The sequence below is a fragment of the Loxodonta africana genome, chromosome 7 (genome assembly GCF_030014295.1).
Source record: "Loxodonta africana isolate mLoxAfr1 chromosome 7, mLoxAfr1.hap2, whole genome shotgun sequence".
In the NCBI taxonomy this organism is placed as follows: domain Eukaryota; kingdom Metazoa; phylum Chordata; class Mammalia; order Proboscidea; family Elephantidae; genus Loxodonta; species Loxodonta africana.
In genome coordinates, this window is record NC_087348.1 from 115,251,515 (window position 1) to 115,275,880 (window position 24,366).

The 24,366-nt window shown below is 37.2% G+C and overlaps 1 protein-coding gene across 2 annotated transcripts; it reads right to left on the reverse strand.

Moving 5' to 3' along the window:
• Positions 1-105: 105 nt before the first annotated feature.
• Positions 106-24,130, reverse strand: FAM76B (family with sequence similarity 76 member B). Of its 2 annotated transcripts, none has more exons than XM_064288837.1 (10): positions 23,727-24,130; positions 22,842-22,906; positions 21,913-21,967; positions 20,491-20,646; positions 19,182-19,381; positions 14,873-14,920; positions 14,588-14,668; positions 13,815-13,947; positions 9,345-9,446; positions 106-2,935 (listed from the first exon to the last, which is right to left on the reverse strand). In XM_064288837.1, exons 1-10 carry the CDS (start codon positions 23,811-23,813, stop codon positions 2,846-2,848), a joined length of 1,017 nt encoding a protein of 338 aa, XP_064144907.1. In that variant the 5' UTR covers positions 23,814-24,130; the 3' UTR covers positions 106-2,845. The 2 variants fall into 2 exon arrangements, with proteins under 2 accessions (XP_064144907.1, XP_023410471.2); XM_023554703.2 differs by having other exon boundaries at positions 13,815-13,950; positions 23,727-24,127.
• Positions 24,131-24,366: the final 236 nt, after the last annotated feature.

Here is a 24,366-nt window from a genome sequence, read left to right on the forward strand (position 1 = left end):
TTTGGACTTCTGGTCTCCAGAACTGTTAAGAGAATTACTTTGCATTGTTTTAAGTCACTAAGTTTGTGGTAATTTATCACAGCAGCAATAGAAAACTAATACAAAGCTTTTGACATGTTTTATTGTGAAATATTAGATTTAGAAAAAAAAGTACAAAATGTCAACAGTCAGATGTGTACAAGTACAGTATTTCAATAGTTTATACATGTGAACAGCTTAACAGGTCCACTGCAGAATGCATATTTAGACCAATACAATCTAAAAAGGACTGCAATATTCACAGGCTATTGATTCATAAATAACTTGAGCCAAAATGACTCTCACTGGCAAATGTTCATTAATAGCTGAAAACAGGCTAAAATGCACAATACAGCACACCATAGTATCTCCTTACATATCCACATTTAAAGATTATCAGCTCATTATGTCAATACACTACAGATCCAGGACTGGGACTCAATGACTAGTTTACACAATTTCAAAAAATTTAATTTATAAAATAAGGTCATGGAATAAAGAAACGGTATTTTATTTAGGACTAAATACTGTGAAGCCCCTAAACAGTTTTAGCCTTGAAATTTACAAGGCCTAATTTTTTTTTTAATTATTTAGACTGATTCTTAATTTGTTACTTAAATAAGGGGGTGATGAGAGACTTACTTCTGTAGCAGCTCCATTAGGGTGTAAGTACTACTATACAGTTTAAAACCATAATGACCACTGTGGACTGACAAATGGCATGAAACCAGAATATAAAACATAAATTTTAAAGAAAGGTAATGGACTATCTTATGAATTTAGCAAGTCCTGCAAACATTAAAATCCACGTTCAGAAAGCATTATCTATCATGGTTGAGAATACAAATTTAGGAAGATCCCATAAAAACCTCATAAAAATAAACTTACTTTTTCCACGTCTGACTGACTCAATCTTTTGCTATCTCGTGAAAGTTACTCCAGGTTAGGTGTATCCCCAAGCCAGACAAGAAGCGAGTGGTGTCGCTTAAGCTGTAGCTGGAGGAATAGCTCGTCCGTCAGTGGGGGATTATGTTGCTATGATGCTGAATAGGGTTCAGCAGAGATTCCAGAATAAGACAGACTAGGAAGAAAGGCCTGGCAATGTACTTCTGAAAAATCAGCCAGGGAAAACCCTATGGATACCAACTGTCTGATCCCTTTGTGCACTGGGTTACCATGAGCTGGGGGCCATCTCAACAGCAGCTAACAACATAGAAATAACATACCGAAGTGCAAGCCACGTTAAAAAGGATCGATAAAAACTTCCTATGTGCTTAGGAAAGACAAACTTCCTATGTGCTCAGGAAGACAATCTTCAATACGACATTCATAATCAATGCTTGCTTATAATAAAAATCTTCAGAACTGACGAACTTAATAAGTATCCACAAGTTCCTAGGAGAAAAAAAATTTCATGCTACATGGATGCTTTAAAATTGAACTAAAAGTCTGAACTGGTATTCATTAAGTAGAAGATCAATCCCATTACAGGATGAAAATCACTGGATCGGAATATAATTAGTCAGTAACTTCACATAACCTATCCCACTCTACCCTAGCCTTTTACAGACAGTTTTGAAGATGTCGAAACAGTTTTCTTACAAATAGCGCCCAAATCTTACAGTAAATTCCAATTTATTCAAAGTAGTCACAGACTGGATGAAAAAATTATTTAATTTTTTCCACATTTGCTTAAAATTTACAAATTAAGCATCGTGTACATAAATATTAACTTAGATAACCACACATATGGAAAGCAGAAATATAGATCACTGTAGAAACATTATAAATTTTATAAAAGCAAAATATGTAAATCACATAATATGAACATGAAGCCATATGACATAAAAAATAAAATTATCAGAAATGATTTAATATTAAATCTTTGGGAAGTATTTTGACATAATTCAGTGACCAACACCTTCCCTTATCACACAGAAACAAACCACAAAATCATCTAAAGTCTATATGCATTATCAGTTAGTTCTTAATGCAACTTCAAACATTTTACTAGCAACTTTGATTTTCTTTTGAAATAGGCTTCTGTACATATGCACTTATATACAAACATTTAGTAAACATGATTTTAAAACTGTATATACAAAAGATCAGCATTCCTATAAATAAAAACATTAGGTGGCAAAAAGGCACTTGTAAGTAAAAATCTACAGTAGTTTTTACAAAACAAAAACACATTTTACCTTGAAACTGTACAATAAACATTAAGTCCTATACCAATGATGAAAATACTAGGTTACTAATGTTAATGATGTAATTTTAAAAAACATATTTACATATACTCTGAAGTTTAATAAAAGCACCATGATTCTTTCCTAAATTCATGTTGATGCAAAGTAAAAACATAATTATCAAAAAGCCAGTGTTTACCATTTTCCTTATTTAAAAGTTTTTATATTTCTAAATTGAAAACTGTTTATCTGAAATCAGCATAGTGTAAAAACAAAAAACAAAACAAAAAACCCTGCTGTTTTAACTTTTTAAAACCATACCTACTCTATTATTGCATGTCGTGTTTTTATGAAGAGCACTACTCATGCACTCCTTTACAACTGTTAATACTATTGCTGGCAAGAAAGCTCCTGGATATCAAATAATTAAAAAGTTACTTCAAACCAGTTGAAGTTTTATTTAAATGTTTTAACAACTTAAAAAATGCTGCATATCAGTTACAAAAGTGAATAGGAAACACGCCAATTCATTTGATGTGCAAAAATATTTTTCCACTACACAGAATTTAAGGGCTTCACAGAATTTTCTTTTCCAAATTTACATTTTAAGTAGAAACACTAAATGAATAACTACTTTCTCAAGGAGATGTCAGTATACTTCCACTTTTGTCAAACTTTTTACCCTTTGACAATGCTGCAACCTGCTTGAGTAGTTCTCTGTTTTTGGCCTGTGGGAGACAAAAACATTGATAATATGTGAAATATTATTGAGTTGTGCTATTTAAATCTGTTCTCTTCATTTATATAAACAAGATTTTTGTGAAACAAGACAATCAAATGAAAAAATTGGTATATTTAAATTCATCTCTTAAATGTTGGATATGTAGAAGGAAAATGCTTGATTGGTTTACCAGCCCCCTTTGTAAATGTCAATATTAATTTCTTATCAAAAGATACAATTGCTTATGAAAAACGCAACTTAAAGTGAATGCACTTAAGAGTCCAAATTTCATAGTAAAAAAAAAAAATAGGAGGGAAAAAAAGATTGGCCCTTTAACTTAAAAACATAAATGAAAAAACTCTAAAAATAAGGTGTGTTTCATAATTAATAACACCAACGAATGAATCAGGTGTTGATTTGGGAGGAATATTTCCTGACAAATTGTATGACGGCTCTCATTTGACGTTTACCTTTCTACAGTACAATCATAAAAGGTTAGTTTTGCAAAAAGGACTTCCTTAATGACGGTCAAATATTGTGCTTTTGAAGTACCCTTTCTGATTTTATTTCCTTTCCTTAAATTACCATACATTTATCTGACACTGACTCTGTGTGATTTGCATAGTTACACATCACTGTTTCTCAGTTCGCCACAGCTTGAAATCTTTTTTGGGAAAGATTCAAAATTTCCATCTGCCAGTGATGCGAATTTGCACTTCGTTATCAAACGTTCTATCACTCGCTGACAAAGACTGTTACTGGGCCAACGAGTCCGAGCTACGACAGTCACTAGTGGTTAGTGAGGGCGCATGTGTAAGTAGGGACTTCAGTATTTTCATATTCTGACTGCCTTTGCCTTCCTATGCAGCCTCTTAAACGTGGGAACACAAAGAAAAGGGACTCCCAGTGTACAAATATATTAATGAGCAACTACTTTGAAGTTTTGGGCCAAAATGGGAGGAGCTTTGAAAACAGTTTGAAACCTGAATGCTGCCCTAAATATAACAAATTTTTAAAAAGAAATCCTGTGCCATATGGTTGAAAATCATTTTTGTCTACAGGTCTTAAAATTTTTTTCTCCAGATAAGACTTTCTTAACCTCAGTACTTTCTTCTTCTACTCTAATCGAGTCTTTGTATGGCCAAGTAATACCTTGCCTTAAACATCTTAAAGCAGTTTCATGAAATATAAATTTTTTCAGGCTTTGTGCTTCTACCTGCCTTCTCCAATCCAACTTTCCCTAATTAACACCTATGACCTCCAAAATGCAAATATTCCCAATGCTATCTTTTACGTGTAAATCAAATAGCTTTTTATGTTTGGCAGCATGATTAATAAGTTTTCCACATAATAAGGTTTCTCTATATAATGGTTGGAGCCCTGGTGGCAAAGTGCTTAAGAGCTATAGCTGCTAACCAAAAGGTCAGCACTTCAAATCCACTAATCACTCCTTGGAAACCCTATGAAAGCAGTTCTACTCTGCCCTATGAGCCAGAATCGACTCGACAGCACTGGGTTTGGTTTTTTGTTTGGTTACTCTGCCCTATGGGGTCGCTGAGTCAGAACTGAACTGACAGCAACAAGTTTTTTTTTTTTTTTTTTTTGGTTAAACTAAACAGCCTAAGAAACTCATAGGGCACATCAAGTGAGAATGCCTGGCAGTTAGTGAAAATCAAGTGAGCACACTCCTGATCAATGGGTTTGTTACTCAGCTGACCAGTCCTAGTCAATGTGGTGGTTTTCTTTTTTAACGTTAGCTGCCTACTATTTATAACTACAACAGACCCACTGGCTAAAGACAGGAAACTTAAGAAACAGAAAAATTAAAAATACAATTTAATGAAGGGCATTAAAAAAGAACACTTCTGCAAATTTGCCTAAAAGCGATCTCCACAGATCTGTGTTACATTTACATAAAAACGCTTATACTAACACCCCAAATCATTTAAAGGTGAATCTTCAAATCACCTTTTTTCAATCATCAAGATACACAAACAAAAAACCCCAAATTTATAAATTTCATATTCTAAGTGTAAAATAAAAGCACTTTAACATGCGATATTAAAAGCAGCTTTTTCTATTTTTGACACTTCGGCAATCTTCATTTTGCACCTGTATATTCAGTCCCCTAATCAAATGCACGAATGAACTTATTTGTTGATAAATCATGCAAGAAAAAGTATTTAAGAAAAATAAACAGTGCCTCAATTGTTAAATGGAGACAAATCCAAATTTCTCTTATTCTAATGCAAATAATTAGAAATGAATTTCATAACACAATACTTAAATATATAAAGTTTGTTACCCTAAAATTACTTTATTATGCACCCTGCAAAAGAAAATCAGTGAAATGCTTTTAAAACTCTTAAGCAAGTTAAGTCAAAAATTGTTTCGAAAACACTGACATAAAAGAAAGAACATCTCAAGAATCACACAGACCCTGCTCTGAATCCTGGCTCTGCCACTTATCTGCTATGTAACCTGGAGTATACCTTCTCATTGGTAACAGAAACTCAGCCAAAGGCCTTGAGTTGAGCTGAAAGAACTAAATACATAGCATAACACTGGGGCTGGTACATGGTAGCCAAATTGTTAGTTCCCTTTCCTTTTTATCCACTTGTCTACTCAACAAAAGGTAGAATTTTTTTTTTGATTTGGGTACTTTTACTATTCTCATTACACAGAGGATGAAACACTGGACAAAAAGGTAGAATTTTTATGTGGCACTTTAGATAATTTGGAGGGCTGTTGTTCTGTATTTTAAGCAATTTTGTCTTCTGATGCTGACTGCTTATTTAATAAGTTTGGTTTTAAGAACTACCAACAAGGTAAATTTTCTGTCATAGCAGTCAATTCCTTATCACATATAGATATGAAAATTAAGTAACTACATTAACTGCACTTAGTAGAGAATCTTACTAGTCAAAACTGGGTTGTTAAAGGAGGTGGAGTAAAAAGGGGGCACCTTAACAGTGACAGATGTCTCCAGCAATAACACAAAAGAAAGTTGGTCTGATAACAAGGATAAAATAGATAGAAGCTGGGGACTCAAAGCAGGAGGAGCCAGTGTAGAACAGGGGAAAGTACAGTTATATCTGAGTCAGAAGACACAGCTGTAGGTTCTTAAAAAAAAAAAAAAAAAAAGGGCAACCCAAACTCGTTGCTATCTGACTGATTCCAGCTCAGAGCAACCCTAAAGGACAGAGTAGAACTGCCCCACAGGTTTCCAAGGCCGTAATTTTTACGGAAGCAGACTGCCACATCTCCTGTGGCACCACTGGTGGGTTCGAACCAAAGACCTTGAGCTTAGCAGTTGAATGCCTTAAACACTGTACCACCAGTGTTCTCTACTTACTAATTGTATTACCACAGTTTCATCTATAAAATGGGTATATTACATAACTTAGAGTTATTATAAAAAACAAATAACATGTAAATTCCCATAAAAAATGTCACACTTCTACATTCAAGCAGCTAACATACACATGAGGAAATGCTCACGATCACTAGACACTGGAGAAATGCAAATCAAAACTGCAATGAGATACCATCTCACTCTGGCATTACTAGCACAAATCAAAAAAACAGAAAACAACAAATGTTGGAGAGGCTGCTGGTAGGAATACAAAGTGATCCAACCACTTTAGAAAATGATATAGCGATTCCTTAGAAAGCTAGAAATATAAATACCATACAATCCAGGAATCCTACTCCTAGGAATATATGCTACGGAAATAACACGCATCACACAAATAGACATATGCACACCCATGTTCACTGCAACACTGTTCACAATAGCAAAAAGATGGAAACAACCTAGATGCCCATCAACAGGTGAATGAATAAACAAACTATGGTACATTCGTACAATGGAGTACTATGCAATGATAAAGAACAATGATGAATCTGCAAAGCATCTTGTAACATGGATGCATCTGGAGGACATTATGCTCAGTGACATAAATTAATCACATAAGGGCAAATATTGTATGAGACCACTACTTTAAAAACTGATGAAAAGGTTTACACACAAAAAGAAACAATCTTTGATGGTTACGGGGGAGGGGAGGAGGGGGATGGAAAAACACTAAATAGACAATAGGTAAGTGGTAACTCTGGTGAAGGGTAAGACAGTACACAATACTGGGGAAGCCTGCACAACTTATCTGAGGCAAGGTCATAGAAGCTCCACAGACACATCCAAACTCCCTGAGGGACTGAATTACTGGGCTGAGGGCTGTGGGCTGTGGGCACCATGGTCTTGGGGAACATCTAGCTCAACTGGCGTAACACAGTTTACAAAGAAAATGTTCTACATTCTACTTTGGTGAGTAGTGTCTGGGGTCTTAAAAGCCTATGAGCAGCCATCTAAGATACTCCACTGGTCTCACCCCATCTGGAGCAAGGGAGAATGAAGAAAACTAAAGACACAAGGGAAAGGTTAGTCCAAAGGACTGATGGACCACAACTGCCACGGCCTCTACCTGAGTCCAGTACAACTAGATAGTGCCTGGCTCCCACCACTGACTGCTCTGACAGGGATCACAACAGATAGTCCCGGACAGAGCTGGAGAAAAATGCACAACAAAATTCTAACTCCCAAAAAAGACCAGACTTACTGGCCTGATAGAGACTCGGGAAAACCCAAGAGTATGGCCCTGGACACCCATTTAGCTAAGAAACGAAGTCATTCATGAGGTTCACCCTTCATCCAAAGATTAAACAGGCCCATAAAACAAAATGAGACTAAAGAGACACACGAGCCCAAGGGCAAGGATTAGAAGGCAGGAGGGACAGGAAAGCTGATAACAGGGAACCCAAAGTTGAGAAAGCAAAGTGCTGACATGTTGTGAGATTGTTAACCAATGTCATAAAACAATATGTGTACTGTTTAATGAGAAGCTAGCTTGGTCTGTAAACCTTGGTCTAAAGTACAAGAATGAAAAAAAAAAAAGCCACACTTCTATACAAATATTAGTTACTACTTTACTATATGAAGCTTCATCTACCGATCAAGAGGAGCTGGGCTTAAGATGCCAACCAGGCTATGATGTCAGAGAGGTTCCATTATTCTCACAGCTATGATCAAAACAAAACAAAACGAAAGAAAAACTTCTCTTTTGAATAGTGATAATTACCACATTTAAATCATATCCAAGTACTGCTCAGTTTTTCTTTATTTCAGTCTGGATTTACTCCAGAGTTTTGGTTACATCTCATTAAATCCAAGATCATCTTATGGAATATTTTGCCCCCAGGTAATCACTCAGCATTAGAAACTGAATGAGAAAAATAAGAGTATCATAAAACTAAATATAATATTTGTGGTGGATGAAAACCATCCTGTACCATCATGTACAAGAAGCCTAATATACAATATGAGCACTCTCTCAAGACAGGGCAGATGAGCATTTCCACAAGCCATCACTCATTCACTTAAGTATTTGAATGCTTACCATGTACTAGGTTCTATGCAAAGTTCCTCTTAAAAATTCTTTCAAACAGTAGATGAGGGTTAAAAGCAGACAATCTATACCAGTAATTTCAACAAGTTCTGAAATCCACTTTTCAATCCTATTCAATTTAAGCTACTTGCAAAGAAGTAAAAAGAATATAAAACTAAAACACAGTAATAGCCAAGTACCCTCCAGAGTTATGTTTTAAAAAAGCCAGGACAGTATTAATTTCTTCCTTCTGAAGTTGCTTCCTCCCATCGGTCAGAAGCCTGTGTGCTGGCTGCCCCTACGCATTTAAGACTTAACCTTAAAAACCCTGTTTCTCCAAAAGTAGCTTCCTGAATAAACTGAACACTTTGAAGGCCAGATTAGCAGGGACAGGGGTTTGGGGGCCATGGTTTCAGGGGATACCTAGGTCAACTGGCATAGCAAAATTTATTAAGAAAACGTTCTGCATCCCACTTTGGTGAGAGGTGTCTGGGGTCTTAAACACTAGCAAGCGGCCATCTAAGATGCATCAATTGGTCTCAACCCACCTGGAGCAGAGGAGAATGAAGAACAACAAAGACATATGGTAAATATGAGCCGAAGAGACAGAAAGGGCCACATAAACCAGAGACTACACCAACCTGAGACCAGAAGAACCAGACGGCGCCCGGCTACCACCGACTGCTGCTCTGACAGGGAACACAACAGAGAATCCCTGATGGAGCAGGAGAACAGTGGGACACAGTTGAGGTTTAGGGCAAAGCTTCCAGGACTAATGTATTGAATCACCTTTCAACTGATTCCAAACTATAACTTTTAATGGGATCAGGACTTAACAATTAACATAAAGTCAAAACAAAGATGAAAATGCACAAATACTAATAAAAATATAGTAGCCTAAGTCGGTGAATGTTTTAGCTGAGTTTAGCAACCCTTGCCTGACACTCAATTTATATAAATGATGTCATTTACCTGTAGTTGTTCCACAGTTTCTTTGTGAGCTTTTTCCATGCTGTTCATCTTTGTTCTCAAATTCGACTCCTGGTACTGAAAGTCTGCCTTTAGTTCAGTTAGCTGAGGGATTAAAAAAAAAAAAAAAAAAAAGAAATATATCCACAAAAACACACCATTCTTAATATTCCTTTGCAACAAACTCACCATTACATATATGGAAGACACTAATACCAATTTTCTGAGTTTTATATCCTATCTAGAATTTCTTTGTAAAATGATGAATTCTACTTATTTTACAATAAACCAAAAAACCCAAACCCACTGTCACTGAGTCAATTTCAACTCATAGTGACCCTATATAGGACAGAGTAGAACTGCCCCATTGGGTTTCCAAGGCTGTAAATATTTACGGAAGCAGACTACCACAACTTTCTCCCATGGAACAGCTGGTGGCTTTGAACCACTGACTTTTCTTTCTGGTTAGCAGCTGAGCGCTTAATCAGTGCACCACCAGGGCGCCTCCCTACTTTACTATAGTGTAATTTTAACATTAAGATAGCAATGTTTACCATCAGTAAAACTTTTGAGAATATGCCTCTGCCCCTTTTTCAAAAGGTGGTGTGTCACTGGTCAAAGAGTTTGGTGACTGATATCCCAACAGGAAAGCTTTAGGGCTAGTACCTTTGAAAATGCTTCAATTAAAATGTGCTTCATATTAGTGATGTGTTTCACAAAGAAAACATTAAAACTGGTTTCAGGTTAAAATAATCTTTCAACAATAAAAGGAGAAGTTTCACACTGGGCAAGTCTAAAGAGGAGCAGTCTTATTAACCAAGAGCTGCAGTCTATTTATCTTATAAGTTAAAAATGGAGAACAAACCACAGAAGTACAACTAATGTGGAATGAGAAGGGAAATGGAGTTACTTTAAAATTTGGGCTGAATTAGATAAACGTAAAAACAAACAGACAAAAAAAACCTAGTGGTTTCAAGAAGCAAAAAAGGTTTCATAACAACTATTTTATAAATGACATATACAAAAGTACAAAATTTTGTGACTTCCAACTAAAAAAAAGTTGGTATTACATATTTTCATTACCAGAACCATGCAGACAAAGGCTACAGGTTATTCTTAAATGGCTTTCATTATGTAAGCTTTAAAGGTTAATATGGTCATTACTGTATTAACCTAATAGCTAGTAGGCTGAAAAACATACAACATAAAGTCATGGCATCTTACATTTCTTTCTGAATAAAAGCCACTGTTTTTGTCACCAAACCAAAAAAAAAAAAACCAAACCCACAGCCATCGAGTCGATTCCAACTCATAGTGACCTTACAGGACAGAGTAGAACTGCCCCATAGAGTTTCCAAGGAGCTCCTGGTGGATTCAAACTGCTGACCTTTTTGGTTAGCAGCCGTAGCGCTTAACCACTCTGCATCAGGGTTTCTGTTTTTGTCACAGTAACAGAATAACTGAATTCTCTTTTCCTCCTTTTTATATACTACAAAGGAATTCTTGTTTTTAAACGTCAATTCACTACACTGAGTTGCCTCCAGACTGTGAACTTTCAGAAGTTCATTTACTCATGTTTATATCCTCATGATCTGGTAAAGTGCCTGGCTCTAGAAGTCACTCAGTAACTGTGAAATAAATTCAGAAAGATAATTTAGTTGTCTTACATTTACTTTAAAAAAAAAAAGTTGTAAATGTGTAGCTATTTCAGGTTTACAATGATTATTTTTCTCCTAACACTGTTAATTTCAATCCCCATGTTTTTCAAAAAAGAACACTAACAGAAGCAGAAAACATTCAACAAACTGCATTAATGTAGAATAAGTACGCTAAGAACAGGAAAATAAAAATCTAAAAAACAGTCCTTATCCCACAATTCATTACTATTTGGTTTGGGAATCACTGTTGTTTTCCTGCAAACTTATCATTTTATTCAACTTTTATTTAGGTTAACATGAAATATTTGGCTCCGTGCAAGAAAGTGTCTCTAAATCTGTGCACAGAGGAAATTTCCACAAAAGTACATTCATTTAAAAAATCCTGCTGTTAATCAAATCAAAAGGAACCATAAAATATAAGACACCAATGCTATTTTATTTTTATCTTATTTGTAAATTCTAATTTTCATGTGCTGAATTTGCTTAAAGGTACAAATGTATTAAAATAAAGTTAAATCGACTAATCGTCAACACGTGGATGAGTCAATGAGTGAGTGAGTACACAGCTGGGTGGACAGGGAGTAGATGAATAGGATGAGTGGATGGAGGAGGTAGATGGTGGATGAGTCAATGAGTCAGTGAGTAGACAGCTGGGTGGAGAGATGAGTAAATTAACAGCATGAGGAGATGGATGAGTAAATGAGAGTAGACAGCTGGGTGGACAGATGAGTAGATGAATAGGACGAGTGGATGGATGGTGGATGAGTCAATGAGTGAGTGAGTAAACAACTGAGTGGACAGATGAGCGGATGAATAGGATGAGTGGATGGATGGTAGCTAAGTCAATGAGTGAGTAAGAAGACAGCTGAGTGGATAGATGAGATGAATAGGATGAGTGGACGGATGGTAGATAAGTCAATGAGTGAGTAAGAAGACAGCTGAGCGGACAAATAAGTAGATGAATAGGACGAGTGGATGGATGGTGGATGAGTCAATGAGTGAGTGAGTAGACAGCTGAGTGGACAGATGAGGGGATGAATAGGATGAGTGGACGGATGGTGGATGAGTCAATGAGTCAGTGAGTAGACAGCTGGGTGGACAGATGAGTAGATGAATAGGATGAGTGGACGGATGGTGGATGAGTCAATGAGTCAGTGAGTAGACAGCTGGGTGGACAGATGAGTAGATGAATAGGATGAGTGGATGGATGGTGGATGGCTCAATGAGTGAGTGAGTAGACAACTCGGTGGACAGTGAATAGATGAAAACGATGATTGGAAAGATGTTGAACGTCAGAGGTAAAAGCCAGCTCAAGCAGTGCGACAGATACTCAGAGATGGATAATTCACGTATATATGCATAACGATGTCTTGTTTATAATTCTAAAAAATATTTTTAATATCTTCCTATTGCAGAAGATGCTTAATATAAGTCCAGCTAGATATAGTCTGAAGATCATAAAACAAGTGTAAAAGTAGATTCTACACTCAAAAATGACCAAATATCAGTAATAGCAGTTACGAACACTTAAACATCGAAGCTCTACTAGGTATGATGCATTTTCATTTAATCACAACTACCCCATGAGATGGTATCAATGCCCACATTTTTAAAATGAGAAAACTGAGGTTGTACAAAGAGGTGAAAGCATTCTGCTCAAAGTCATGCAGTCTGCTCGAAGTACTAGAATTGGGATGTGAACTTAAAACCAAAAAACCAAACCTGCTGCCGTCAATACAATTCCGACCCATAGTGACCCTGTAGGACAGAGTAGAACTGCCCCATAGGGTTTCCAAGGCTATAATCTTTATGATAGCAGACTGCCATATCTTTCTCCCATGAAGCAGCTGGTGGGCTTGAACTGCTGACCTTTTGGCTAGCAGCCAAGTGCTCAATCACTGCACCACCAGGGCTCCAAGATGTAAACTTTGGTATGGCTAAACGATTTCAATGCTGTTTCTTGCCCCGTATCTACCCGACATACTATCCTAATTTCATACCATAAGGAAACTTTTAACTGTCTAAAATTGTTACCATTTTTCTTTTCAATAAATAGATAATATATTTAATACCCCTCTTGATCTAACTGATACAGGGAAGTCCCAGTAAGTACACTTCCTTAGTACAAAATGATCTGATACCTACTGCTAATCAAAGACAACCACAGACAAAATTCTCAAAACATTACTTTTCACCAGCTCTTTGACCTTTATTGAAACAAATGCATGATCAGTATGTCAGAGAGTCTATACTCAATTACTTTAAGTCACAAGATTTCACACAGTATTCCATTTACATCTCAGTTTCAAATTAAGACATTAGATTTATTTTAAAATTACATGTTTAATAAAACCTAATTAATGTTCAGAAATTACTACAAATTTAATTAGCTTAGTTCAGTCAACTCTTAGAACTAAAATTCCAAAAGACCATTTCTACTGATCTTCACTAGATGGCTTAGGTTTCAACTGAGCTTTTGTAATGTATCTTATAAGAATCGCGTGCAACAATCATCATCAAATTACAAAAGGAAGTCTAAGGAGCCCTGGTGGCACAGTGGTTAAACGCTTGGCTGCTAACTGAAACCTGGTGGTGTGAACCCACTACCAGCTGCTCCAAGGGAGAAAGATGTGGCAGTTTGCCTCTGTAAAGACTTACAGCTTTGGAAGCCCTATGGAGCAGTTCTACTCTGTCCTACAGCATCACTTTGAGTCAGAATTGACTTGTCAGCAACAGGTTGTTTAGTAAGATTTGCAATTACCAAGCAATAGCCAAGATGTAAATCTTGCCAGGGTTCAGTGAACCATGTTCTTACCTTTTTATCTTTTTCTAAAATGGTCTGGTCTCTTTGCTGTAAGAGACGCTTAAGTGACATCACTTCTTCTTTCAGTTGACTTATAAGGACAAAATTGTCTGTTCCCCCACTATCTGCTGACTGATTTATAGAGCTACTAAAAAGAAAAAAGTAAAACACAGTTAAACAAAATAGAAGGAAAATTAACAGGTGTTCAAATTGCATAAATTAGACAATTCCACAAACATCCTTAAGGCTAATGCAAAAAAATATGTACCTGACAGAAATGGATGCAACTGGCAAATTACCTTACTAATGGCACACATTACATACACCTGCAGAAATATAATTCAGTATTAGCTTTTAGGGGGTCAATACTTCTAGTGTAAAGCAATAGGCAGCCAATTTCTACAGTAACATCAGCAAACTTTTGGCTAATGAACTAAAACAAAGTTGCGCTAGTATTTTAAATCTAAAAACAGGTCAATTTAAAATACCACATCTATTTGTGTTTCTTTGATGGATAATTAAGGTAAAGAGAATATTCTCAGTTCAGATGTTTTCTTTTTTTCAAAACCCATATTTATTTCCCAAACAGAACAGCATAGTTCAGTGCCACTTTATTGCCAAAATTAAGTTTAAAAGTTTTTAAACTGGTTGTTTATTCTCACAGATAATCCGAAGAATTCAATGTAGAAGCTATATGTTTCTCCTCTTTTTATCTAGTAATAACTAGTCATCAACCATAGCTGTTTAAGTTGAATTTTCGTAACACTAAAGGAATTCATTTTTACCTATCTCCATTAGATGGCTTAGATTCCAATTTGGGCTTTTTCTTTGGAGTTTCATTCTGAATTGCTGCAGAGGATTTATGGCTGAAACCAAAAATTAATAAGAATAATTAAAAACGGCAGAGGCATCATATGATAAATTATTCTTCTCCCAAAATATTATTAAACACTATTGATTCTTTTTTAAAGCCTAAGTAACTTTTTTTTTTTAAGTAACAAAGTTGAAGGGACGTCACATTGAAAAATACACATATCAGAACACTTATGAAAATATGTTAATGTACTTACCTTTGTTTCCACAGTCCCTGCTCTTGTTCTGGACTCAAATTGCTGATTCTGAAAGACATATAAATGACATCTAATAACAATATTTATTTAATATGGCTACATTTAACAGCACACTTTCCAAATGGAAACAAATTAGAAATAATTGTAATATTTTGTTCAGAGAAAGACATATTCAATTAAGTTTTCAGACTAATATATATTGAATGATTCACATTCTAAAGAACTAAATTCTAATGAAACGACCACTATCTTAAGTTCTTTAAGAAAGGCATGACACTGAATTTTCTTTGTAATCGGACCCTCCATAATTCAATTTAATATCATACTAAGGGTTGGGGTATATAAGCACGAAAACCACCAGAACAGTATAAAGTTTGGGAATCACTGTGCTTAGGCTGCCCTTACTATTTCAGACAGAAGATGCTACATCCCTATTTAAGGTCAGGCCTACCCAATAATTCTAAGTGGAAATTCTTCCTTTAGAATAATTTAAATTACTCCAAATTAGGGTGTCATGTTGAATCAGGAAATACGTTAATTTCTTTGTTTCTGTCCTACTTTTCCTAAGAACCTTCTCCAAAGCCTCTAGATCTTTCTTTAGTCGGTACACCTAACTCCTCACTTATCAAGCATCTCGTTATTTGATATTTTACACTTACTACAATAGTAAAAAATCTACTATGGGACTATTTTGCACATTAATGAGGTGGCAGGCATGGCGGCAATGGCTGCGGAATGTCCCCTCCCTCCAGGAGGGTCTCCAGGTGCCCTCCAGGAAGCTGGGCTGAGCTGCCCTGTGCCCTATACTCTCTCCTGACAGCTTCCTGGGTGGACGCAAAGGCAGTACTGAGCCAACTGGCACCTGTTCTGGGCTCCAAGCTCCTACATGGTCTGAAGCCCTGTAGCTCAAAATTGCTGTGAAGTGGGAAGGGAGGAAACAAAGAGGCACTGGAGAGGGTGTTTGGAAGAAATGCATGCAAGTTTAATGACGTGCCAAAGTGAGCTGAACTGGGCCTGAAGTGGGCAGTCAGGCTCCCAGAGTCCTTGCAGGAAGTCCTGAGCTTCAGTGACTCACCTGGTCCCAAGGGCAGAGCAAGCCTTACAGGGGTGGGAGTAGAGCCCTGAGGGAGTTCTACAAGGGAAGTTCTGACCCAGCACAGGAGCAATGTGAAGTGATTAAGCCCTGGGCCCTCTAGTCACATAGCCAGGCTTTCTCCAGCTTTGTCTCCTCCAAGCCTCCTTCTCCACATAGGGATAATCTATAACTGGACTCATCACAGTATAAGCACATTAGTAAATCTTAGCTGTTATTATTTTCATGATATTTTCTTAAAAAATATATTTGCGTGTGTGTATATAAAATGGACAAATGGATGATCTGAAAACATACAAAAAAATCCTCCATTTTCACATTAACGCCAATTTTCACATAACAACCTGATATTTAGAACCTAACCATGTCCCGAAGTAAGGAATGGGTGTACTTTGGAGAAGTCATGCTGAAAATACTGGAAAGTTTCACACTAATTACACTTTTACTTATAATTAATGTTACAATACGTCTATTCAATTATGCCATGCTACTAATAAAAAAAAAAAAATAGCCACCCTATAATTCACTATGCTACACTTTTTCAGCTATACTTGCACATTAAGCAATCCTTCACTAACCCCTAGCTTATTCGCTCAACAACATGTACGGAGCACACACCTCTTAGGTGCCAGACACTAACCACTTACTTATATAATACAGGAATTTTCTCAGTGTATGATACTATATATCTTAGCTGAGCTGCTATCAAAGTTGAAGGCATATAGTATATGGTTAGAAGACACTGGAAGACCTGAGCTATTTGATTTGACCTTGAGCAAGTTACTTAAGATCCCTGAACCTCAGTTCCCTTATCAGTAAAACGTATATACGTACTGTCTAGAGAGATGAGAATTAAGTGTTACGTATGTAAAAAGACTTAATATGAGTTAGTACAAGAATACACATACACTAACACATACGCATACACATATTTACATCTGTATGTATAAAATCTACTACTGTTTTAGCTACGTAAGTTTTCTAAGCAAAAGCAAAAAAGTTGACCATGTTCTTAAGAATCAGCTTTAAATAAATACCAAGTTGGGGTAATAATTATTGTAATTACATCAACTCCAGTTACTCTTTTCTTGTGACAACGGATGGTGACCCTAGTGAGGAATTCAGCTGGAGCTCTTTTTGTTTTATTCACAAATTTCATTATAAACATTATCAAACTATAAACTCACACATGGATTAACAACAGTATCCAGATCTCAAAGTGAGAATAATCACATTAATAGCGATTTAACAGAAACACTTGGGATTCTAATCTTAGCTTCCTGAAGGTTGGCCATTAATGGGTCCAGTTTGATCTTAGTTTTTTGTTTTGTTTTCCTCAAACACCATATATTAGACTACGTATGGTCCTCATAATGATTTCAGCCTACTGAACTAAAGATAAGCCTATATCAACTGGTTGCCTATTCATAAAACGTTTTATTATCCAGTTTGTTTCTCTTGAGTAACAAAAGGAAAATAAAAATTGAAAGTCAAAACCTTCCTCTTTCCCTTTACTTTTGAAATGTCATTCTGCTACTGTCACAGAATTTGATCTTTAGAAACATACTGTGTGTCCTTTCACATCATGTTAAGACAAATTTATCTGTAAGGACAGGGGAAAGGGACATTTTGGCAAAATCTTAGGAGGAGGTTTGACAGATGCCACTATGGTATATAGTTACTCTGTCTTATTTTCTTAAAGAAGCAAACCAAGGGAGATTCATACTCCTTTGTTGCCTGCGATATTCTGATACAAAGACCACGAGATTTCTTTAAAAACAGCACGATTAGAAGCCATTATGTTGTTAGTTACCATCAAATCAATTCCAACTCATGAAGACCCCAAGTGTACCGAGTAGAACTGCTCCATAGGGTTTTCCAGGCTGTGACCTTTTCAGAAGCAGATTGCCAGGCCTGCCTTCCAAGGCACCTTGTGTGGGTTTGAACTGCCAACCTTTCAGCTAGTAGTCGAGTACTTAACAATTTGCTCCACCCAGGGACTCCTGGAAGTTATTATATATATTATATAAGGTGGCTTAATGGTTAAAAATGCTCGGCTGCTAACCAAGAGCTCTGTAGCAGCTCTGCAGAATAAAGACATGGCGATCTGCTCTCAAAAACATTAAAGCCTAGAACACTATGGGGCAGTTCTATTTTGTCACATGGGGTCACTATGAGTGGGAATCAACTCAACGGCACACAGCAACAGAAGTACGACATGGTGAGTCAACTGGCAAAACTGCTACTGAAAAAATAATATCAGTGTCTCATAAAACCGAAAGATCTACTATGTACTTGCCTACAACCGAGAATAAAATCTTGTTAATAAAATAGAACTATGTAACATTCCAAAAACAGCAATATATGTTCCTAAAGTGGTAGGCAAATCATGTTTCTAGAGATAGAATTATGTTTTTAAACATCTGAAACTTTAAAGAATCAAAGAAAGTCAGGAAAAAACATCGAATTCTTCTGAAAATGAGTATCATGTCCCTGCTTTTTCCATTTTAATTGTTTGTATTTTATGTTCTTGATTCTTCCATGAAGACTAAAATGACACTGAAAAAACCCTCTCCACAATTAACATAAAGGTTAAGATATTACTACTATATAACTTCCCCCCGCCCCGAAGCCACTTTAAGAATCAAGCAATTATCTATATCTGAACAGAGTTCCTGCCTGTGTGCCTTTAAAATCAGAAAAGTACCACTAGTTAATATTATTTCTCACACTTTAGGTACTTCTAAGATTTCTAATGCTTCTAACATGACCACAAAAGATACTGCTACAATCTATTTCCTACTCACTGGCTTAAATTTGTTCTCAGTAAAGCAAATCGGTAACTGTTATAAATATGATTTTTACAAATAAATTCCTAACAATTTTTTAAACAAAGAAATAATCCTGGGACTTCTGATTATGTAAACCAACAAAGCATTAACTAACCCTGATGTATTTGTCTTGGCTTCATGATATAATCATAATTTTATATAGCAGTACCCTCAATCTTTATTATTATGGCAAACAGCTAAACCTGCTATATGTGTGTAATTTTATAAACTGAGTTAAGTGGGGAAACAGCCTTAGACACTGAAGAAGCTTACCATGTATAATGAAAACTAGACTAGTACAGTCAATATTTTTAAGAAGCTAAACACCGATGTGTCATTAAAATGTTAGGGAGGACTTCAGAAAACATGATTTCAAAGTACTTACTTGTGATGGCTACCGCTGTGACGATGGTGATGGTGATGATGGTGGTGGTGATGTTTTGAATGATGCTGGTCTTTCTCAGTAAGAGATGAAGTGGATGAATTTGAATGTGAAGATCCTAGGCTCTTCCTTTGCTCCTTTGTCTTCTGTAAAACTCTCTTATAGGATAAAGTACAGAGCCAGCACAGTAACTTCCCATCAACCTTTTAAGAAAATATTTGTATTAGACTAAATGCACCCATAAATTGGTTGTATGTGAAATCATGTAAAGTGCTCAACTTCCAGCTGTAACTCACACACACAAATGTGAAGACCTTGCAAAACGGAAGTGAAATGAAGACTTTTCTGAAACTTGGGAAAATGTCAGTTCAAGGATAAAACTGGTGGGAACGATATCTAGACTTCCCATAAGCCTGGAGACATTTTTAATTTGGAGAGTCAAACATACTAACCTTTTTTCTTTTAACTGGAAAATAAGCATACGTTGATGACATATACACACCAAAGAAATGTTATGTAGGCATTAAAAAGTGAATCTCAATTACAACGTAATTACTAAAGTGATAAAATATTTCCCACTACAGTAAAAATTATGAGTTCATAGAAAACAGGAGAGCCTGTATGACATATATGTATGTCCGGGAGAGGGAAAGAGATTTCTTCCCAAAATTAAGACTGAAATAACATTAAGTTTCTGTTTAGTTTGCTCACACAAGTGCTAGAGGGACACCTCACAACTAGGGAGGATGCACACATTGCTTTGAGAGATCCGGGGGAGCCCCTCAAAGAGACAGTTATCCTCCAAACCCACTGAAACTGAGACACAACAGGAGGCTTGCGTGACTGTCGGCCAGCAGAGGCATGCCGTGCACATACACTTATTATGTCACTGTATGTAGAGAAGAGCAAACAATGGTTTCAAATATGAACCTCAGGTCAAAAGGCACAAGACTAAATTGTAAGTACTCATGTGCCATCAAGTAGTTTTTCACACCAGCAACGTCAACTGATCATCAAAAAGGGTGAGTAACTGAAAAGATGTGCTTAACAGCAGTTAGTAATTCTCTTGAATCAAATGGGGATAACCAAATAGCACAGAACTTTCAAAGCATAGTAATTCCAATTGACTGAAATGAATCTACATATGATGCAAGTAAGGAAAAAATCTAGCATTCCTGCACTTTAACCTAACCCGTTTTCAAAGACCCAAAGGAGAGATCATGTCTCAGCAGTGTTTTAATTATAATAATCCTCAACTTGTTTGGTATTGTGTTTAATTTTCAGAAGATGTAATATTATAATTAAGACATACCTTTCTTCTTCCTTCCTCCTTCCGATCAAAAGCACATTGTTGTTTACACTGTTCACAAGTCTGAGGTGGTCCATATTTTTTTTCTGAATTTGTGCAACGCTGACACTTTGTGCCAATAAATGCTGCAATTATGTTACAGTACTGACAAGGTTTGGGCTGAAAAACAGATACACACTTTCTCTGACACATTTAAAAAGACTAGAAATTTGCCACATAAAACATGATCAGTGTTACAGGCATATTTCTGAGATTAATTACACCAGTAAGTCTAAATTTTTTTTCTGTCAAGTCTGTTCCTCTGTCATATTCAATGACATTCTTCATGTCTCTATTCACTTGATGAGTATTTCTAGAATCATGTAATGCAGTGCTTCTCTATTGGAATCTTTAAATAAGATGGTGAAAAATACACTTACGATTTGCAAAGTTATGTAATATAAAAGCTACACACAAAAAAAGGTACAACGAATGAAAATAAAGGCACACATGTACAGAAAAGTTTCATGTATCTAGAATTTGAGGCAATGAATTTCTGCTAATTTAATATGCTGCTTAATTACACTATTAACTAAAAAAATAAAAAAAATTTATTAATTTGTTACTATATACACATACACATGATGCAAGGAATATATACTAAATATAAATTTCCAATTAAAAAAAAAACACAAACGTATCCAACACAAACAACAACAGAGCTTGATTTTCGTTGAAATCCAAAAGACAATTCAGGATTTCACAGAGCCCTGAAGCCAGAACTCTAACCAATAATGATTATAACGTACTTATAAGCACAATGGAAACCCTGGGGGCATAGTGGTTAAGTGCTACTGCTGCTAACCAAAAGACCAGCAGTTCGAATCCTCCAGCTGCTCCTTGGAAACTCTACTGGGGCAGTTCTACTCTGTCCTATAGGGTCGCTATGAGTCGGAATCGACTCGACGGCAGCGGGTTTGTTTTTTGGGGGGTTTATAGGCACAAGAGAGAATTTGGGCTAGGATACTGCCTTGATTTTTTTGAATAAACACTTAAATTGTGCTGCTTTCAATAGTTCTGAATAGGAGGAAAAGTCTGATTACGCTAACTTTATGGATAATTAAGGTTCTCCATAACCATTATTCACTGTATTTTGACTTTTTTACTTCACAAATTTCACAACGAAATTCAATATACGTAAATCACGCACACAATTTCACTGCTGTTAAATTCCGTAACCTTCCCATCAGACTGTTTACAGAAAATTTATTTGATGAAATGTGTTGATAATGTTGAAACATTTTAGAATATAAAACCCGTTGGTGCCGAGTTGATTCTGACTCGCAGTGACCTAGCAACACATGTATTTTAAAAAGGTGGATCTTTGTGAAAAACACTAATTGACTAGTAACAATAACATGAAATGAAAACATGAAACATACTTACTGTGCCAAATTGCTTCACGTTTTGAGCACACTTCTTACAAATTGTATTAGTTTTGCTGAAAAAGAAAAGATATATAAATGATCAAATTTACGTAGCTTTCTGAAATTAATTTAGCACAATGATAAGCAAATGGATGAGCCAAAGATTTGCAGTACTTTTAATTATTTACTCTGATAGAAACCAAGAATTTTTTTTTAACTACAGAGAATCTTTTTAGGGTTGTATTACCCAAATTTACTTCCCCTGAAACTACCAATTTGAGATAAATGTTTTCACTTTTTAATGTGTATTTGTCATAAACAAAACAAAACGAACCAAAAACCTCAATGTTTCCTTCCTATTTCCAAAATCTTCACACAGCATAGCTTTACATATCAGTACCTACTTAACTCTCCACTGGACCATTCTTCTCTATTATGATATCTATCCTTACTTGTGGAGTTATTTTTTCTTCTTTTAGGCTACTTCCTTGTGTGTGTTCTTAAAGTGGAACTGCCCTGTTAAAAAGTATGTGCTGTTGTTGCACTGGTAACAAGTTACTAGATTTCACTCCTGGAAGGTAGTTGGGAACAGCACAAACCTTTCCTCAGATCCATGTCAGCAGTAATGTTTTATGAAAAAAAAAATTTTTTTTATAGTTTAACAGCAGTTGTTTAAATTTTCGTTTTTGTTAGCAAGGCTGTATATCTTCTGTGCAATGATTTATTCTTTATTTCCTGACATACAAACTGAAGCCTAACTGTAAAGAAACAACCATTGTTTTTTTGGCAACATTCTCTCTCCCACCTTGTAAAAGGCTTACAATTTTAATTTAGAAATACCATTTTTAAAAATACTTAATAACAACCGTAAAATTATAATCTCCAAGTGTTCCTTAAAGGCAATGCTTTGTCTTTAACAGTTAAAAAAAACTGTCCAAGTATACAAACCTCTCTTGTTGAAACTCTGATCTGCAATAAGTACATTTTACAATAGGATGAGCAATCCGGCATTCCTGTAAGGAAACAATACATTAGTATCTACCTTAAAGTTCCAAACCTTACTTTTATGGTGGAAAATTATCACGTAGCCTAGCGCCTAGTCAGATGTCTAAAACATCAATAAAACCTGTTTCCTAACATAGACAATTGAGTGACTTATCATGTCAGTAGCCAATTACGACATAATTCCTTATGGAAGACATACATGTCTTTGTCTTTATTAGACATGGAGATATGTTACAAATAAATTAAGAAAACTGTCAGGGCCAATTTCAGGGATTAGTTAAATATGAAACTACTGATTTTGCACCGTTGCTCACAGACAGCATCCCGGCTTTTACGGGATGTAGGGTGCTCCAAATCATAGAGCATTCTGTTCCCAAGCCAGCCGCTTCTCTTTCCTGGATAGGGAAGAAGGATGCCATCAGCTTTGCGGCTTCAGATTCCTAGCAAGAAAGTGCAAAAACCGTCCCCTGGCGGAAGGAGAGGACAGACCAGGTAGAAAATCGAGATGAAAATATCTCCACTCCAGGGTCTCTGCGGCATAGACAGGTGGCTGCTTCACTCAGCCCCATCCAAGACCCCCAGGCGCTGCTAGGGTCGGCCCCGTCGTGGGCCGCTTAGAAGAGGGCAAAATTCTGTATCCCTCTTAGGGACCTTTCCCCGCTGATGCCCAGGCAGTTGTATTAAGGGGTCTCCACTTCGGGTAGCAAAGGCTCCAGACCCCCAAACCCCGAAGCGCCGGCAGTGTGGGACTGCAGTGCAGCGGACTCCCAGCCCCCGAGGGCTACGGCCAAGGAAACCCCGCCCGCCCGCCGCGCAGCGCCCACGGACCTTGCAGAGCTGCTGCCCCTGGGAGAGTTCCTCGAAGGGATAGCGCTGGGTACACTTGGTGCAGGCATACAAGGCCGAGGCCGCCATCCTGCTCCTCAGTCTCCTCCTCTACCGCCGCCCGCTGCGAGGCGGAGCCCTACGGGGAACTCAGGCGCCGCCGCTGCCACCGCCCGGGCCGCTGGCCCCTCCTCCTCCTCCTCCCCCTGCCTCGCGCCCACCAGAGCTTTGCCGCGAGAGACCAAGTCCCTGCGAACGACACCGCCGTCTCCCTCCGCCTCCACTTCCGCCCCAGCCCACCCAGCGACGCCGTCCCAGCCGCTCCCGCTTAGGCCCCGATAGCGGCGGAGGGAGACGAAACGGATAGTTCGCTGCGATTTAGCTGCGCGGCAGCGGATCCGCTTCCTCCTCGGCCTCTCTTTCCCGCCCCCGATTGGCCGCAGAGGCTATTGCGTCACTCGGGCGCTCCTCCCAACCCCTAACCCCGGCTACGCAGGGAGCTCCCACAAAGGGAGGAAGTCGCTGGCCAATAACAGGCCCACGCTGTCGGCGCGCGAAATCCGCTTTAAACCCGCTCCGCCCAGAGTTCCGCGTCGCAGCTATTTCAAATAGCCAGTCCTAGGTTTGGGTGAGAGCGCCACAA